The 20,858-nt window shown below is 35.7% G+C and overlaps 1 protein-coding gene across 4 annotated transcripts in view; it reads right to left on the reverse strand.

Moving 5' to 3' along the window:
* TLL1 (tolloid like 1) overlaps positions 1 to 20,858 on the reverse strand; it is a 213,385-nt gene that overhangs the window by 44,820 nt on the left and 147,707 nt on the right. For all 4 annotated transcript variants that reach the window (XM_045463733.1, XM_045463738.1, XM_045463745.1 and 1 more), the window contains 4 exons: positions 16,203 to 16,305; positions 13,539 to 13,655; positions 12,223 to 12,368; positions 719 to 914 (listed from right to left, as the gene is read on the reverse strand). In XM_045463733.1, the coding sequence (XP_045319689.1) occupies positions 719 to 914; positions 12,223 to 12,368; positions 13,539 to 13,655; positions 16,203 to 16,305 (562 nt within the window). The remainder of the gene's footprint in view (positions 1 to 718; positions 915 to 12,222; positions 12,369 to 13,538; positions 13,656 to 16,202; positions 16,306 to 20,858) is intronic.

Consider the following 20,858-nt stretch of genomic DNA (forward strand, 5'->3'; position numbering starts at 1 on the left):
TGAATTTTGACATACACAACTAAATCCATCATTTATTATATAAAAATCAGTGTAGAGAAAGTTTTGTTTCTCTCCCCATAAAAGAGTTTTTACAATGACACACTTAAGGTTAAGTGCCTATGAATTTTCCAAATGCAAATTTGACACTACGTGCACTAAAATGACTTTCTTTTTACCTAAGTAATACACACCAAATATGAGACATGAAAATACACTAAAATTTGGTTATGTGAGTAAATATTAAAGCTGATCAATAATAATTCTTTGTCAAAAAGGCATTTTCGGTATCAGAATATCCTACGAAGAAGGCCATACATTATTTTCAACGTGGTGGAATGCTATTATCTATAGGATGGTTTAGAAATGCTGTCACTTGGAAATCAATTGATGAATGATGTATCAGTAAACTTTCTTCTGATCATGAATCCCATGTTTATTATATTGCAAATGTTTTCTCTCTGTCTGCATTCCCTTTCTGGATTTTGCCATCTTGACTGTTTCATAAAAAGCAGATGACAGAATATCCTAATGAGGCTCCCAGCCTGTTCTAGAAGGTTCCTAATTCCACTATTATACTGGTAACCTTCTACTACCAAAAGTAATCCGAATATCTTTCCCAACAGTGCATTCAGTATAACTTTCCTCTCTTAACTCGAAGTTAAAGATCACATTTATTCCTCACAAAGGAAATATCACACTTTAAATCACTTCAAATTACCTTTAAAAAAGTTGGCAGCAAACCCAGCCTTGTTCACAGTTCCGTCAGAAACGAATTTCATCCACAAGGTGTTGGAGGTAGATCTGATATCTTCAGGTTTATCATAACCACAGAAACGCCCTATCAAAGGGCTATTTTCACTGTTTCCGTCTCGAACTTCTAGGTAGTCATAGGCACAGTTGTCATGTCTTTCAATCTGCAATAACAAAAATATGCGAAGATATACCTATTTTGAACTTTTTAAATGTTTATTTATTTATCTTGAGAGAGAGAGTGTGCGTGTGTGTGTGTGCGTGAGTGGGGAAAGGGGCAGAGAGAGGGAGAAACAGAATCCCAAGCAGGCTCCTTGCTGTCGGCAAGAGCTGGAATCAAGAGCCAGATGCTTAACTGACTGAGCCACCTGGGCGACCCTGTGAAGATATATCTAATTAGCAGATAAAATAAGTTCTATACAAAGACTATTATATATGCTCAGTGCCATAGTGCTGACATAGTCACATAACAAATTACTTACAGAGCTTTTCTTGTGAGTGTGCATGACAATATCACAACAACACCACCCATGAACAAAGGGCATAGTTTTCTGGTACACGGGAAGAGGTAAAAAAAAAAAAAAATCTACGGAAGAGTGCATCAGAATCAACAAATGCTAACTGCTTCATAAAAGAAAATAAAAATACAAGTAGTACAAAGCAAAAGAAAATACAGACTGAAAGTTATTAAAAATCTGGGCCAAATACGGTATAAGCAATGTATAATTTGTCCTGAAACATAAAATCGCTGGTAGTTTATCAACAAAACTGTTATTTTATTCACAGAGAAGCTTGATTCAAATTCTGTTGATCAATATTGCACTGTTTAAGTTTATAAATCTCTTTTTAAAGAAAAATCTGATAATATAAAATTACATTCTTTCTTGTCCATGAAATTCTTTACCCATAATTAGCACAGCTATAGAAAGACTGCTATATAGTAGAACAATACACTAGTATATTACTAGTGTATGTAGAATCAGCACTGCCTAGCCCTTTTTCAAGGTAACATGGCTGTTCGGGTGAGCCTTTTTACCCCTACACACTCCTCTTAACCCCTATAATCTACAGGAACTCAATCTCTTTCTTCAAACAACTAAATGCAAATAAAAGCTCAGACCTTTGGCCTATAAAGCTTTATGAAGAATTGCATGTTCATGGACCTATGTTTTGGCCCCCAAACTTCTAAAAACAACAAACCAAAATTTACAAATTGGCTTTCAAATTAGAAGACAATTTCTAAATAAAATCCTTATTCTTTTCATAGAAAATGGGTATTAGCCCTGAATTCTTAGTAAGTCAACTACTGATTAGATATTTAAAGCTAGAAAGCACAGACATCCATAATTAATAAACCATGCAAAGTATCACATCTTGTCAACTATTTTTCGACATACAGTTCACTACTTATTGGAATTCTGTTACACGATGCAAGTCAGGAAATACATTCATTCCATGGAATCACAACCTGAATGGATGAAACTGCTGGTAAAGTCGGTTGAAGAATCTATTTCATCACTTGTTGATTTGTCAATACATTAAAAATGACAGACTTCAAATAAGAAAGCATACGAACAAATAGAAAAAAAAAGACTTTGAAACACAGATTAGGTCAGAACTAATCACCACATTTGCTGCTTTCCTTTTCCCAATCACAAATCAGGATTCATTCACTCCTGCAACAAACATTCAGTGGTTATTCTATTTTAGGCACTCTTGCTATGCAATCTTTTTTTTTTTTTTCTTTCCAAGATTTTATTTAACTTTAAGTTAGCTAACCTATACTGCGGTACTGGTTTCAGGAGAAGAACCCAGTGATTCATCACTTATATATGTAACACCCAGGTCTCATCCCAACAAGTGCCTTCCTTAATACCAATCACCCATTTAGGCCTCCCCCAAACACCTCCCTCCAGCAACTTTCAGTTGGTTCTCTACAGTTAAGAGTCTTTTATGGTTTGCCTCCCTCTCTGTTTTTACCTTATTTTATTTTTCCTTCCCTTCCCTAATGTTCATCTGTTTTGTTTCTTACATTTCACGTATGAGGGAAATCATATGGTATTTGTCTTTCTCTGACTTATTTTGCTTAGTATAGTATACTCTAGTTCCATCCACATCATTGCAAATGGCAAGACTGTATTCTTTTGTATGGCTGAGTAATATTCCAGTGTGTGTGTGTGTGTGTGTGTGTGTGTGTGTGTGTGTGTATACCACATCTTTAGCCATTCACAGTTGATGGACATTTGGGTTCTTTTCATAATTTACCTATTGTTAGTAGTGCTGCTATAAACATTGGGGCGGGTGTGCCTCTTCAAATCAGTATTTTTGTATCTTTTGGATAAATACCTAGTAATGTAATTGCTGAGTCGCAGGGTAGTTCTATTTTTAAGTTTCTGAGGAACCTCCACACTGTTCTCCAGAGTGGCTGCACCAGCTTGCATTTCTACCAACAGCGTAAGGGGGTTCCCCTCTAATGCATCTTCACCAACATCTGTTGTTTCCTGTGTTGTTAATTTTAGCCATTCTGACAGGTCTCAGGTGGTCTCATTGTGGTTCTGACTTGTATTTCTCTGATGATGAGTGATGCTGAACATTTTTCCATGTGTCTCTTAGCCATTTGCATGTCTTGCAAAGAATCGGTACCATTTATAATTGCACTAAAAATGAAAAAACACCTAGAAATAAACCTAACCAAAGAGGTAAAAGATCTGTATTCCGAAAACTATAGAACACTCATGAAAGAAATTGAAGAAGACACAAAGAAATGGAAAAATATTCCATGCTCATGGACTGGAAGAACAAATTATGTTAAAATGTCTATACTACCCCAAGTAATCTACACATTCAATGTAATCCCTATCAAAATAACACCAGCATTCTTCACAGAGCTAGAACAAAGAATTCTAAAATTTGTATGGAACGAGAAAAGACCCCGAACAGCCAAAGCAATCCTGAAAAAGAGAAACAAAGCTGGAGGCATCACAATTCCAGACTTCAAGCTGTATTACAAAGCTTGTATACAGTATAGTACTGTACAAAAACAGACACATAAATCAATGGAACCGAAGAGAGGAGCCAAAAATGAACCCATAACTATATGGTATGCATCCTTCAGCAAAATGACAAAGAGCCTTACACTCCTGGACCTTACACGTTACTGGTGGGTACAGAGCAAAGGGATAACAAACAGGATAAATAATTAAATCATAAAATATTAGCAACTAATAAATTCTATGGAAAAATATTCAGTGAAACAAGAAGTGTGAGAAGTAGCATATGCAGGGGAGGGCAGAGGGAGAGGAAGAGGGGGAGAATCTTAAGCAGGCTCCATACCCAGAGCGGAACCCAATGAGGGGGCTCGATCCTGACGCAGGAGGACTCAATCTCACATTGTGAGATCATGGCCTGCACCAAAATCAAGAGTCAGATGCTTAACCAAGTGAGCCACCCAGGTGCCCCTACTCCTTTCAAAATCAGAGTTCTCTATAAATATGAGAACATTTCCAGATGCCTAAGGCTTTTTCTTCAGTCAAAGGAACACATAAATAAATATCCCCAACTCTCCAGGTGTAGAGTCGGTATCGATAAAAGAATAAATAACAACACGGAACTAGTGACTAACTGTAGGGAAAAGAACCAAAGGTGTCAGAAAGCCAACCTCTCCTCACCTGCTTGAGCAGCACAGAAAGAACTGCTCCTGACTCACGAATCATTTTGGAAGAGAGGAAAAAGAATGAATTAGAAGAAGAAAAGAAGTGAGAACACACAACAAAGAAAGAAGCTGCTTTTCTTTTTTTTTTTTTAATTTTTTTTTTTCAACGTTTATTTATTTTTGGGACAGAGAGAGACAGAGCATGAACGGGGAAGGGGCAGAGAGAGAGGGAGACACAGAATCGGAAACAGGCTCCAGGCTCTGAGCCATCAGCCCAGAGCCTGACGCGGGGCTCGAACTCCCGGACCGGGAAATTGTGACCTGGCTGAAGTCGGACGCTTAACCGACTGCGCCACCCAGGCGCCCCAAGAAGCTGCTTTTCAAAAGTCAATTAAGAAAAATAAAATTGCTTCATATCATAAGCCATACTGAGTAAAAATAAGAAGGTTAATTAGAATTGGTTTTCAATCACTACTTTGAGTAGATAACTGCTTTTTAAAATTACTATATTAACAAGGAAGAAAACAAGATAGACACTACTGAAAAAGAAGCCAAAACATTTATACTTCTTCAGTGATTCAAAAGAAATAGGATAGTGGATATTTCCCTGCACATAAAACTTACTCTGTTCTTGCAACAGATATATAACAGATCCTTCTAAATTTTAATTTAAAGTACCTGCATATTCAGGTTACTTAGTAAACAAGTAGAGGTTTAAATGTTTTATACGATACACAAAGTGCAAATACTTCATGGGTGAAATGCATCAAAATGGCCGATTTTAGGATTAATTCTACTAGTATCTATTTATGAATTACATATTACTTATTAAATATCACGCACTTGGTGTTAAGGCTAACAAAACAGAAACATACACTGTATTCTTACAGAGTAAACGCCACAGCTGTTCAACTGCTTACAAAATAAAAGTTGCCTTATATATATGATATTTATGATATTATCCCTGTATAACAACACTTCTAAATATCTTATCAATGATCTCAATGCTTTTTGTTTACATATTTTTCCAGTTTAACTGCCTTAATCCTGATTGCAATGTGAGCATAATGACTCTGCTCTATTGGTGTTAATTATAATTATGCCTCTTCAACTGCATCTACACAACAGTAATGAGGGTGAGCACAAATGAAAGTTTGAGTTCTCTTATTTACGTCACTTGTGTAACATTTTCTCCAGCTATATCAATTACTTCATAAATACACAGAACAGATAGACAGAAATAAATATGATTGAAACTAAAGAGTTGATAAGTGCACTGGTGTTATATCAGTAAGCTCCACGAGGAGAAAGAACACCGAAGTCAAAGATTTATAAAAACAGAAAAAAAGAGGGGCGCCTGGATGGCTCAGTTGGTTAAGCGACTGACTTCGGCTCAGGTGATGATCTCACAGTTCGTGGGTTTGAGCCCCTTGTCGGGCAGTGCTGACAGCTCAGAGCCTGGGGCCTGCTTCGGATTCTGTGTCTCCCTCTCTCTCAGCCCCTTCCCTGCTCACACTCTGTCTCTCTCTCTTTCAAAAATAAATAAATGTTAAAAAAGAAAAGAAAAGGAAAAGTAGTTTCTTCTTGAATTACATCACAGACACAGTTCATATCTGGAACCTGAATGCAATGTCATGCACAATTACACATATAATAAATGTGGTTTGATAATGATGATGCTGATTTATTACAGACTTTAAGATAATCAGAGCATAAACCATATTCAAATGGGGCAAGGTTATCATAATGTAAACAGACCTAATATGTACACATAGGATACAACGAATGTGACAGTAAGCTCTGAACAGTTTTTGGAAAACTGTGTTTAAATGATATTGGAAGTAGATGCAAACACACACAAAAGGAAGAATGACTACCAAGACCAGCCAGAAGGGGTTAATGCTACGTTTCATTACTACGTGGGCGCTCATGCCTGTCCTGGCATGTTAGAGAGGAAACATGTAAAAGCCGAGTGACGTTTATTTAGCAAGAACCCAAATCAATTAAATGTAACTTACAGTAGTCAGCCTCTCATTCCAAAACTGCAAACTCACGCAGAGCTTTGTGCTCAGTGCATGTGAGTGAGCTTTGACGCTGAAGGAAAAGCCAACCTCAAAAGAAGGGATCGTGCCCAGGCTTAGGACCCATTTGCACACTTTTCCTTCATTTTATAATCAACTTTCCAAATAAATATTGCAAAAACATCTACCTAGTTATTTGTAAAAATCTCTGAAAACTCCAAAACTTCTCGATAATAGTTTCAATAAAAGCTCTCCCATGTCCCTGAAAAAGTGGAAATGGATTGAAAAATTCTCTGCTTGATTCAACAATCCCATTTCTGGGTATATACCTAAAAAAAACTGAAAGCAGGGTCTCAAAGAGATGTTTACACATTCATGGTTATGCCAGCATTATTCACAATAATCAAAGGTCGTAATAATCCAGATGTCCATCAATGGATGAAAGAATGCACAAAATGTCAAATATATATACAATGGAATGTTGTTTAGCCTTACAAAGGCATGAAATTGTTTCATGTGCTACAATACAGATGAACTTTGTGGATATTACACTGAGTGAAATAAGCCAGTCACAAAAAGGCAAGAAGTGAATGAGTCCACTTACATGAGGTACCTAGAGTAGTCAAATTCAGAGTGACAGAAAGTAGGAAAGTTGTTGCCAAAAGTCGGGGGGGAGGAGAGAAAGGGGGTTGTTTTCTGAGCACAAAGTTTCTGTTTTGCAAGGTGAAAAGAGTTTTGGAGACTGGTTGTACAACAATGTGAATGTACTTAACACTAATGAACTGCACACTTTAAAAATGGTTAAGGTAGGACCACCTGGGTGGCTCAGTCAGTTAAGTGTCCAACTCTTGGTTTCAGCTTAGGTCATTATCTCATGGTTCGTGAGTTCAAGCTCTGTGCTGACAGTGTGGAGCCTGCTTGGGGTTCTCTCTGTCTCTTTCTCTGATCCTCCCCTGCTAACACTCTCTCTCTCTCTCTCTCTCTCTCTCTCTCTCTCTCTCTCTCTCTCAAAATAAATAAATAAACTTCAAAAAATGGTTAAGATAGTAAATTTTATATTTATTTTACCATACTAAGGAAAACAAGTCTCTCCTGTGACTGTTAGACTGTAGTTTTAAAATATAATTAACGTAATCCACTACATAAGTGATTAAACTTTTAAAAATAATATAATTTAAAATCTTATACACAGGGAACGATGCTAAAGTCATTACTTTTTGCTTTGCAGGAAAAAATTTTTAAGAAAAATATGACTAAAAAACAATGTAGATTAGCATTTACCATTAAAAATAAACTAATTCAGGAGAAGTTCATTGTCTGTGTGGATTCCCCATAAGTATGCTACTAAATTTTATTTTCTTTTGTTAAAAACATAAAAATAAAAATGAATTAATTTTAATAATGGGAAAAAAATCCAGTAAAGTTTGAGACATAATGCTATCAACAAAATGAATTTTGAATAAAAAAAAAGAAAGGCTTAACAATAGATCGTTATTTTGCTACTATCATATTTCATATTTCACTATTTAATATTATTTTACTATTACTATTAAATATTTAATATTAATACTAGATCATCACAGGTCAAAAACAGAGAAAATCTATATACATCCAACCGTGTGAAAATGAAAATCATGGCTCTGCATTAGTTCTATTTTCATGTGACTTGGGTTTTTTAATGCTGCCACGTGGATTTTTTTCTTTCATTACACAAGTATTTTTAACTCTTTAATTTAATAAATATTTACTAAAAACCTACTATTGCCTGGAAATATACACTTGACAGTGGATAAACGGTGGAGAATAAAACAGACATGTCCCTGAATGACAAACACGTGTTGATTAAACAACACAAGTGCACAAATGAAGATAGTCATAAAGGGAAAGAATTAATACTATGAGAGAATATAGATGCCTCTCTCTGCTACCAGGATGTGGGCTCAAGAGTGCACAGGCTGTGGAACTGATTTCAGTCATAGTGCTACCAATTATGAATTGTGTGACTTCGAGCAGGTTATTGGAAATGAACACAAGCTAATCTTTCAGAGTAGAACTAAAGCCTCAACCATAAATCTGAAGAGCTACTTAATTCTCTTTGAAGTCATTAATCAAGATATATTCTTAGCCAAATAGTACAATGTGAACAGAAAAATGTTAACTAATTAAGATCTCTTTGTCTTGGCTTCCTAGGTCATTTAAAAGACTACTTAATTTAACCAATATAAATTATTTAGAAGAATTAAAGGATTACTTTTAGTTGGGCAAGCCACAAAGTATCAAGATAAGAACTTTTGTGTATAGTTTACAGCTTGCAGTAGTGATGGGTAAGACTATTAAACATTTGCGATTTTCATAAGGGAAGTATAACCAAATCAGCGTGTCTAGAAAGGTTGACAAGTACCTCAAACTTAATCCCACTTAAATTAATGATGTGGGATTTCAATGTAAACATAAGTAAGCTCTGGGTTTATTTCACTTCTTTTCTGCTTTATTGACGTTTCTTTGAAGTTGTTACTATAAACATTTCGAGTCTCCCAAACTTTTTCTCTTCTGTATTTCTGCACACTGGAAGTGCTCCAGTTAAATAGCAGTATAGAGATTTCTTTACAAATAACTCCAAAATGATGTCTGACGTGATAAACATTCATGTACAAACCCACTTCCGTATCGGCCTTACGAAGCAATGCACCAGTAACTACTAGAGAGGAAAAAGCTTCCCAAATATAATTACAGAAGTATCAGGACTCTATTGGCCTCCAGATAGTATCCTTTCTTGCTCAAAGATAACTGAAATTCATTAATAAAGACACTTGTTAATATTTTCTTTCTGTACCTACATTAAAATCTAAGTAGCATCAGGAGAGGTAAAATCATGACATAAATTCATAGAAAGGTATAAATAATAGATAACTAGTAAGTTCTTTACTGTAGACTTCAACAAAATGATGGGCAAATTTATCTTAAAAGGCCCTTTTACCTGAAAGGGGAGAGTGTACCATAGAGAATAAAACAGTTATAAAAACAGAAACAGTTTTTGAAAAAAGGCAAAGACTGATAAAAAACTTTTGTCAGATAAAACCACAAAACACTATGAAGTGGTGAGGGCTGTTTTTTTTTTTAAATTATACATCTTCAATATAAAATGTATAAGCTGAAGATTGAAAATATATTACATAAATAAAATAAATTGACATAAACAGATACAATTAACTAAATGAAACAAATCACCTAATAACCACCAGAACAAATTAAAAACATATAACCAGTTGATTCTCAGTTTTCATGGTAGTTATATAAAGTTGCTAAAAACACTGAATTAGTGAATACTGATTTATTGTTCCTGGAAAACTACAGAATTAGGTTCTTGTGAGCTTCTAGTCACAAAACTTTTGTCAACCAATCAATATACAGCCTTGTTTTATGCGTGTTTCTGTTGAAAGACACCTTAATATATTGCCAATTCATGAATACAACTCACAGGCAACTGCATTATAACGCATGCCTGGACAATGTTTATATAACACATACATTTCTCCATAAGGCACATCATAGCTGGGAATGTGCATGTCAGATGACTCAAATATTTTGCAACTCTGTGCATGTCCATGAGTGACCCAGAAAGAACCATGAGTATTAATTTGGGGGTTACAAATTAACTTTAGTTAGTAGGAAAATTTGAAAATATAGAATCTGTAAAAAAATGAATATTGACTATACCTGGATGTTGATGCTGGTTTAGTACTGACTTATATGATACTAGGTTAATGGCATAAGTTCACTTGCCATATCTAAAAGATTTAGATGGGGGTGCCTGGGTGGCGCAGTCGGTTAAGCGTCCGACTTCAGCTAGGTCACGATCTCGCGGTCCGTGAGTTCGAGCCCCGCGTCGGGCTCTGGGCTGATGGCTCAGAGCCTGGAGCCTGTTTCCGATTCTGTGTCTCCCTCTCTCTCTCTGACCCTCCCCCGTTCATGCTCTGCCTCTCTCTCTGTCCCAAAAATAAATAAACGTTGAAAAAAAAAAAATTAAAAGATTTAGATGATATATTAGAACATCTCTAAATTCCTTGTCACTTCTCAATTTCTTAGAACCTAGGATCTAGTCTAAATTGAGCTATATGGCATATCAGGTCCACATAATCCAAATTCTTCTTACCTACCCATCTAAACTTGTTTCCCTCTACATAGAAACATTAGTATCTTTGATAAAGGAAGGATATATTAATTTCCACCCACCAATAATCATGCATTCACACACTCTCTTACCTATATTCCACCCATTCTTTCATCTCTCCCGTTATCATGTATTAATCACACATCTGGTGGTGCTGGAGATATGGTAATTGACAAGACAGATTAAGATCCCTACCCTTTGGTGATCATACTTTAGTGAGAGAGACAGTAACCATGTAAACAAACAGACCCATAACACAAATTCCAGTAGTTATAAGTCCAATGAACTAAAATAAAACAGAAGACTGGTTTATAGACAATTGTAGGCAAAAAAAAAAAATATATATATATATATACATACTTATATATATATATAAGTATATATATATACTTATATCATATATATATATGATATATATAATATCAAAATTCAAATATGAGTCAAATAATTTCAAGAATTAAGTTTTCCAGCAATGCAAAATTATCAGGAGCATATAATACAATCTCATGATCACATAAGAGAAGACGATTTTTTCACGATAAAAGGAAATATGTCTGGGAAATTAAATGGCACATGCAAAGGGGTAGAGGTAAGTACCAAAGAAACGTATTACACAGCCTGCACGTGGAGGCGAGAGAGTCTCTGGGCTCATGGGTGATGCCTGGACTCCCCTGGTGTTTCTGCCACGGGGACAGAGACACCACTACACTCACTGCACTCAGTGGCAAGGATACTCTGGCAGAGGATGGGGTTCTCTTCAGCCTTCTGACTGCTTGGACAGAGAATCAGCCTTCTAATCAGTGAAGAAATAATCTCCAACTATGGCATCTAGATCTCCGACCCCTGTCTGCTACTCACACCACCTCATTATTCCTTCCCACTTCACCTTGGGGTCTCAATTTCCAGGCCGACTCTTTGATATAAAATACCATGGAGTTCTTGACAAATGTCCCCATCTGCTGGCTTCGAATCTGAAATAAGTTCCGCCAGCCCCACCAAAATGACTCATCAGCCAGCTGGGTAGTTTGGAGCCCAGACTTTGCTCCAGAATCCTGACTAACCTTTGGTTTATTGTTCCCTCATCTCAGAACGCAATGTTGGTGCTGATCTCCTCCCCGATATACATTTTTGATGAAATCAAAGGCGAAAAACACTTAAGTCTCTATTTCTGATAGGAACAGTTTTCTGCCTAATGGTAAAAAGGTGAAGAAGGGATTTTCTCCATAACAACAACAACAAAAAACGAGGGTCTACCTTTTAACCTCTTAGTTTACAAGAGAAGTAAAAGTTCTATTATTTAATGGACTCTTCAAGCAGTCTTGGGAAGGAAGCCTGTGCATTTGTCAAAAGAAACTGCGGTCAGCACTTCAAACATTCTAATTCAAATGGCACAGTTAACGTAAACTCACTTTAATCTTCTTGAAAATGTCTGCAACAAGAGGAAAGAAGGAAAGAAAAAAAAAAACACCTCTTTCACTCTTGATGTTACATTTTATAGGCAATCCTTTGCTTCTCTCCTGATTGAAAAGTGGATTCTCTGGTTCTCTGCTCATTTAATGAGGATCCCCTTAAATGGCACTGTCATTTATGGAGGATATGTTCCGTGAAGGTTGCCCAAAAGACTTTACCTCAAAGGCCTGAAAGGTCAATCCGACATAGTAGTCTTCTGACACTGTTATTTTCCACACACATTCCTTCATCGGTCTGTAGTCATCAGGATAATTAGGAGACTGAATCTGTCCCTCGTTTTTACGTATCTCACCTCCACAGATTGCTGAGGGCAAAAATAATCAAATAAATAAACCCAGAAGTGCCATTCCGTTTTCATTTTCTTCTGAGATAACATTTTAGTTCAGTGCCTGTGGCTGAGTACATAAAGACCAGGTTATAAAAGTCAAAGTTGGCTGGTTGTACTGTTGTAAATATTTAGATGGCAAAAACGTAGTCAGTTAACTATAAATATTAGATAACAGCAGGGGACTATAGGATTTTTTTGGTCACTATTTATTTACATCTTTGTAAAAGACAGCATTTTTTTTTTAACTTTTAAAAACCTTTGGAGATTTTGTAAATGTATTCTATGTGAAAGAATATTCTATCATATTCTGTATGATTCTCTGAACTGGTTTTAACAGTCTTTTGACCTTTAGGTAAAATAGTTGATCAAGAGAGACGCTCCACAGAACTCTTTGGGCCTCTGGCAGTAGGCTAGCATCATGTGCTCAACATCTGTGGCCTCATCCAAATAACCCTCTTCACTGCCATACAGTTAATCTCTAACACAAAATGCTTCCGTTTATTCAAAAGTTTAAGGGAAGCAGAAATCTTCTGTCTTCTAAATTACCTAAACTCGTGTGCTAGCAGAGGCAGGAGCAAGAAAGGTCTCTTCAGCCCACAACCTGGCAAGAAAAGGGCTGCTTTTAAAGCCCGGACACACAATGCCAGTTTATTGTTTTAGAGAAGTATAGGACAAAGCATCTAGTAAATTCTCCCTTGAATGCTGACTCTCCCACTTAGACAAAGCATGCCCTAGAAATGTGTACAATTGCTTTCTGTGCAGTTTCCTATGACACAGAATTTCAGCAGTATAGGGACCAACTAGACACAAATCTAGTACAAATGAAAAATCATAATTTCTTCATGACATTTTAATACTATCATGGAAACAAATGGAAATTTAAGAGCTCTTGTGCCATTTACCCCTCACATACCCCTGCATACATTTATATGCTACTCTATCACTGGTATCAGAAAACAGGTTCTTCTTGCAATTTAATGGACTGAGTAGTTTTCTTAAAATCAGTCTTGTGGATATTATAACCCAGATTTAGAAAACTTCATAATTGAAATATGGTTACAATATCATTCTAATGACATTGAGAGAAAGGACATCTCTGCTAAGAGATCTAAGGGGAAGTAATCTCTAAAACTTAATGTGACTTGCCTTCATAGACAGCTGCAAAGCCTTTTCCCACCCAATTACTGCTGCTACGAAACTCAATCCACATTCTGCTGTCTGTAGAGGTAAGAACTTCAGGCAACTTGTCCCCACAGAATCTACCTAAAAGAAATAAAAGAATAAAGAGAGACTCCTAAATATGACTCTATATTCTAGTTGCTTTCCACTCTAGCTACACATTATATATATATATATATATATATATAATTATATGTACATATGTATGTACATATGTATATACACATTATATATAGCCTGACTTGGTTCCTATACTCTATCCTGAGTAACTAGAGCTAGAAGTATGCTTAATATTTACTTAATAAAGGTATATAAATAAAATAATCTCTTCAAATCTATTTATAAAATACAGGAACTTACCATCCTCAGATTGACTGGCTGATGTCAGTATCATGGTCTACAGAATTAAGAAACAGCTAGTGCAAAAGACATATTTGTAAAAGGACAGACAATACATTAAGGTTGGGACTATTCTTTCATGGAGAACAGAAAAAGGTACAAATGATCTGAGATCAGAGCGGTCACTGTAGAGTATAGTAACTTGGTTAACGATGTGTCTCAGCCCGAAGTGGAGTTCTTTGTCTAGTTCGGCTCAATGACGACCCATCAGGGAGACCCACATACTGCTTCAAGGATCTTACACTACTGGACATATTCCATCTCATAAATAAAGTTATAATCTGTAGTGCAGTAGGCAGGTTGGCAAACAGGACCTGAAGACCTGGGTGTGAGCTGTGATTATTTTCTAATTGTGTATCCACAGGGGAGTATAATACCAAATGAATATAATAATACCTGTCATTCCTTCTTTCTTCCCTCAACCTTCTACAAGTATTTATTGGCTCGCTGTATGTCTGCTACTGTGCTTTAAATTTTCATATGAGGACAAAATGGTTAAATACAGCAATCCACACGAAATAATTTTACAAACAATACACTGTCACCCATTTTTGTGTGCCCCTGGCAGGGATGTCATTACATAAGTTTAGTATATGAAAAAATGGTAGTCAACTTAAATTCATACTAAGAAACAACAGATGAAGAAGTGTCTTCCTAAATGGCAAAGTAAATTAGGGACATGCAAAAGAGAGTAGTGTTTCTTAAACTGTAATGTGCATAAGAAATGCCAGCGAGTATGGAAAGATACAGTCTCTAATTCAGAAAGAATGGAGTAGAACCTGAATATCTACATTTCTAGCAAGTGATTCTGATGTTGCCAATCTGATGGCTATACTTTAAGGATCAGGTCTTGGGGGAAAGAGTGCGAAAAACTTTCCACAGAAAACCACGATCAGGCTGAACCAGTCTGGTGAGCCACTTATATACTGAAGCATATCCTGAAGCATACTATATCCTTATAGCATCCTAAAAAAGAAGTGTGCTTCAATACTTAGCTTTAGATTTGGTTCTTCACTATGAATTTAATGAAATGTGTTCTTATGAACACACGTACACACATAACAAACTGCTTCACCTAGACTAAGAAACTAAGTGTTCAAGACAATGTGTTCCTCAATCTGACTTATCAAACTAGTTCAACTCTTTATTTTTTCCTTATTTTTAAACACTTCTAGAATCTCTTGGACTTATTAAGGCTTTTAACACACTTTTGACTACAACAGCGTCCATTCAGCAGGTTTTAGATGTTAAGAAAAAAGATCTGTATGGCACATAAACACAACTGAACAGAGCTACTCCTAAAAATAAAGGCATAGTTGCCATTTCAAAAAATGTATATAAAGAGAGAGTAGATACACGCTCACAACAGCACTCACCTTTAAGTAAAACAGAGGGCAACAGTAAAGTGCCTCATGCAAGTTAATGGTGTGGTCTGTGGTTAAACTTTGGCAGTCGACTTTTGTAAGCACCAAATATGAGCTACAATTTATGATACAAAGTACAAATGGTTCTTCTCAGCCACAAAAAAACTCTCTGAGAAGCAAAACTGTGACGCCTAGAGGAAGGGCTAACATGCGTGGCATAAGAAATCAGCCACCAAACATGTAGCTAACAGCTCACATTCTACTGCCTTAGCAAACAAAACAAAACACTTATAAGCACACTCACATAATCGATCTGGTTTCTGCATTAAAACAATAATGCTCAAATTAAAAATATATAGGCAAAAGCTATTCTAAATCGTTATACTCAGATCCAAGTATTTCCTCATAATGTAAGCTACTTTAAAATCAATCTACTTATTTGTATTTTTGCTGAAGTTGAAAATAGTACAATAGAAATTAAAATGTGGACCCCATACATTGTTAACTCTAAGAAAACTCTTGAGTGAATCTACTCTGGGGGGCACCTGGGTGGCTCAGTTGATTAAGCATCTGATTTTGTCTCAGGTCACGAACTCACGGTTCGTGAGTTTAAGCCCCATGTTGGGCTCTGTGCTGACAGTTCAGAGACTGGACCCTGCCTGTCGTGAGTTTAAGCCCCATGTTGGGCTCTGTGCTGACAGTTCAGAGACTGGACCCTGCCTGAGGATTCTCTTTCTACCCCTCCCCAGCTCGCACTCTTTCTCTTTCAGAAATAAATAAAAATTAAAAAAATTAAAACAAAACAAAACAATCTACTTTGGGCAGGACAGACTATGTGTGGCCACATAGAGGGTAAATACTCTCTTACCAAGGAGGGGCGATTTCCTCCAGCAGCCATCTCTTACTTCAATGTAGTCATACCAGCACAAGCTGCTCTTGTATAGGTCCATCGTGGTAAAATTTAAAACGATCTGCAAATTGGAGCAAAACGACACAAAGACGAAAATGATTGTTACCGCACATGCTAATTTGATTGCTGGAGATTAGGAATCCAGGACTACAAAGAAAACAGATTCATAGCTAATTCTTTTTTTTTTTTTTCTTTTTTCTGTTAGTATACCCTTAATATAGTTTCTTGACAAATGCCTCAAAGAAAGAAAATATTTTCTCATTCTCCTTGATGTCTGACAATATAGAAGCACCATGTCAACAGTTAAACTAAACATTTTAGCAATCAAAGCCAAGTTTCTGTAGAAGTAGTTTAGACAATATTGAAACAAACAGAAATCTTTATTCAAATAGTTTGTTTTGAATGTTTTAAGATAAATATGACTTAAACCATGAGAAATTCTGATTTTGCCACGAACGTCTTCTTTTTAATAATTTATTTCAAAGACGACCAGACATCTATAATTATGTTAAAAATTACCACCATGTGCCATGTTCCAAGAACATAATATCATTGTGTATGTTGAAATGTATTAAATACAGCTCTAAAGTTTGAATTTGTCCATGTAAGTATAATCAAAGACAGATGTCATTATGCTTCTCTAGATCCAAGAATATATATTCAAAGGCCTTTTAAGTTAGAAGATCTTGCACATGATCCCTTATTTTGTACTTTGTTTTGAAGTGATGCTGCTTTTTGTGAAGATAATTCAGATAATTCAAGAACAACTCTAGGAGGGATAATTTTCTTACTGCTTTATAACAAGAGTTTATTTTTCAAATAATGAACTCTTCTTGATTACACTAAAAGTAGAGCCAAACTAACAGGAGAAATATACCTACCTGAAGTAAAATTCACTTGGAAAATAGTTTTTTTATTCATAAAAACTCATTCTAAATTCTATTCTGCTTAAACTATCTAAGATACTTGAGGTGTGCAGTAAACCTGTTTTTTACTCCAGAAGCTGAAATGGACTTTGGCCCAAAGTGACCAATTATGAGTATTTAAATAAATGCTTCTAATCTAAAACTATAGCTTGTGATAACACTGAAAGAATCCTTCAGTGATAATATAAAAATCTGAATGTAAGGGTACTCTCGAGCTCAAGAAATGAGTAAAATATATAAATAAGCAATCAATGCTAAGTCCATATTCCAGAAAAGTACCGCCATTTTTGTGTAAGAAAACATATACTTCTCCCCTTTCTTGAATATAATACTTAACATAAGTTAACATAAGTAACTTAACATAACACTGAACATAAGAAAGAAACTGTGGCAAATCAATCCTTTTTTAAAGATTTTTAAAATACCTTTTTATAGTTTATTTTAAGAGAGAGAGAGAAAGAGAGAGAGAGAGAATCCCAGACAGGCTTCAACTGTCAGCATGAAGCCTGATGTGGGGCTCAAACTCATGAACCAGGAGATCATGACCTGAGCCAAAGTCGGACACTTAACTGACGGAGCCACACAGGCGCCCCTATGTCAGATCAATCCTAAACTAACTTATTTCTTCCAAGAATTGAAGATATAGCATAACAATAAATATTTCTCATGGCATCTTATATTTCAGCAACACAATGATCAATGAAACTGATGAAACACCAACACTGATGATAATTGCCCATATACTCATTTTATAGAGATAGAAACTAAGAATCTAACTATAATGAAAGTCTGTACTTTATAATGGCATTAACATTTCACCATTAAATTCAACCTTTTTTGGTTTCCTTAAACGTGTACTTTCTAAATTCCAAAGAAATGAAAGTAGAGGCACACTGTTCTGTTTTTTATTTTTTTTTTTATTTTTTTTTTTTTTATTAAATTTTTTTTTTTTCAACGTTTATTTATTTTTGGGACAGAGAGAGACAGAGCATGAACGGGGGAGGGGCAGAGAGAGAGGGAGACACAGAATTGGAAACAGGCTCCAGGCTCTGAGCCATCAGCCCAGAGCCTGACGCGGGGCTCGAACTCACGGAGCGCGAGATCGTGACCTGGCTGAAGTCGGACGCTTAACCGACTGCGCCACCCAGGCGCCCCACTGTTCTGTTTTTTAATGTAACACAGTAAGTGTAGCATAACTTGGTTTTATTTAATTGTTCATTTATTTCTATCTTATTTATAGTTTCTCCTTTTCTCCTTTTTCTTTTCCTTCACCTAATTTTATCATTCGAAATATTCTCAAAAATGTTACAAAAATTTCCAAAATATCCAAGGACACAGGACTGATCATGTTTTTCTTTCTTTTTCGGTACTCCTCAACATTCGATTATCAAAATACATAGTTTCGAACCATTTTTTTTTCTGAGGTTCCCAATACGTTTCGACTCCATCTCTAAATACCAATGCAACATTAGGTTATTCTTACGACATAATTGAGAACTAATTTCTGGTTTTTCTCCTTAATTTTGTATTTACTTTAAGCCTGCTACAAATGCAAAACACTACCACTGCCTGATATTAGGTTTCATTCTACATTTGTGTTTTCTCTACAGCAACCACCAGGGATTCGAATCTGTAGGATCATATAAGAACTCAGTTATTATAGTAAAAATGGCAAAACTAGAATTTAGACACAAACAGTAGACCCTAAGGCTCATTTTATGGTTTCCTTCTTGGATCTAAAGGTGGATTTTATAATGGTGTGCAAATAGTATCACTTCCTCTTCTAGGAGGGAAAGAAATCAGCTAAATTGGAAGTATGTATATGGTCAAATTGTATTCAAAATTGAAACAATGTGGTTGGATTGCTAACAAGTAGTTAATATTTGAAGTTCGGAACACACACACACACACACACACACACACACACACACACAGTTGGAAGGGGATAACTCTAAACAGAAAAGTTTCCTATCTTGTTTTTAATCTTCTATTTTAAATGCCAAGCACTGTGGAGGAACAAAAATGGCTGATTTTAATATAAAACACAGAGTCCTTTAGAAGCAGAAAATGCAATAAAGATAGGTTTTCTAAAATCAAATCTTAGGGTTCTGACCTAGAAGTAAAATGCTGGCCTTTGACTAAGGTTGCTAGCAGAATCCATACTTGAACTGCAAATCAAAAGCACTTGGAAAATATCTGGTTGTCTTACATTATATTATTTTATGAAATATGTGGCACCTTTTTTAAAGAATGATGAAGGAAAAACTACCTAGCACAATTATATAAATGTTTATTTCTTACTGTAAGTATCAATTTAAATTTAATCATGGCTCCCTTGGAACATGAGATTGAAGGAGATACAAGGAATAATTTTAAGATTTCCTGTGATCTGTTATGAGTCTTAGTTGCTAAGTTAAATTGATACAATTGCTGTGGAGTTTGCTTATTAATACTTCGTACAGAGTACAGAGTCTTGAAGAAAGGCAGATCAACAGACAAGGGACTGGATGCCTGCATATCTCCAGAGAAAAAAATAATCAAAAAACTACTGTCAGCATAATGAAGACATTACTGACTACCTACACTAATTCCATGAGCACCACAGAAGGACTAATTAGAATAATGTTTATACCTTACAGTGCTGAGGATGAGGAAGACACAAATCTTATCAATTAGACTGATATTATTAAATGGCTTTTTAGAAAAAAATACTAGAATCAAAAGCAGTAAAATAAAATAGATTTCTGGGTTCCAGCCAGAAGAAGCTTGGAAAAACCTAATCATCTCTAGCGGGACTATAGGTTTCTTCTCAGGAATAAGACTAAGGGGTGAGATCAGTACACTATACGCCATGGGTCAAATCCAGCCTTCAGTCAGTTTTTGTAAAAGTTTGTTGGACCCATTCCTTTACATATCGTCTGTGATTGCTTTTGCAATATGATAGAATTTAACATTTGAAACAAACTGTATGAACTGCAAAGCCAAAGATATTTACTGTATATCCTTTCCAGAAAAATTTGCCAACTCATGGAATAATTGATCATTACGCTTTTGTTCAGCCCTGAATTGTATCATGCCAAAGGGAAAAAATTTACATCTTTTTTTCTGCAACTGAAAGCTATTTATGACTGAGCATCAGAGAGCATGGGTTCAGGTTCTAGCTTCTTGGTTTGCTAGTTTACTTAAACTTTCTTAGTTTGAATGTATTTTCTTACTATGAAAGCCCTGGAGGCCACAATATCAAGCTAGTTTCAGCAGGGCTCAATCAGAAGGATTTAATTGGATAATGTTAGCAAACCACTAAGGTAATCTGAAAGCATTGTTAAGATTCTCATGTATTAATATTTTCATGGTAAATATAAATCCTCACAATATAAATCCTGAAGACAGTTATCAAATAAATACAACCACTGACCCAATTTACTTAATCCAACTATGCTGGGAAACATAAAAATATCAGCTTAATTATAAGGTTTCACAGGAAAATCAACACATTAAAGTAAGAGATTCTTACTTTAAAATCTAAAACATAGACAGGAGAACCTGGGGCCTTGGCTCAAGTCCCTGCTTTACAACAAACTAGTTGTATGAGTCAGGTCGATCCCTAATTCCATCAGGGATTTATTATATGACAGGTGAAAAACAGGCATTGGATTATGACATAAAGGTAATTTCTCTACTTAAAAGT

This window comes from Leopardus geoffroyi, chromosome B1 (assembly GCF_018350155.1).
Source record: "Leopardus geoffroyi isolate Oge1 chromosome B1, O.geoffroyi_Oge1_pat1.0, whole genome shotgun sequence".
In the NCBI taxonomy this organism is placed as follows: Eukaryota; Metazoa; Chordata; class Mammalia; order Carnivora; family Felidae; genus Leopardus; species Leopardus geoffroyi.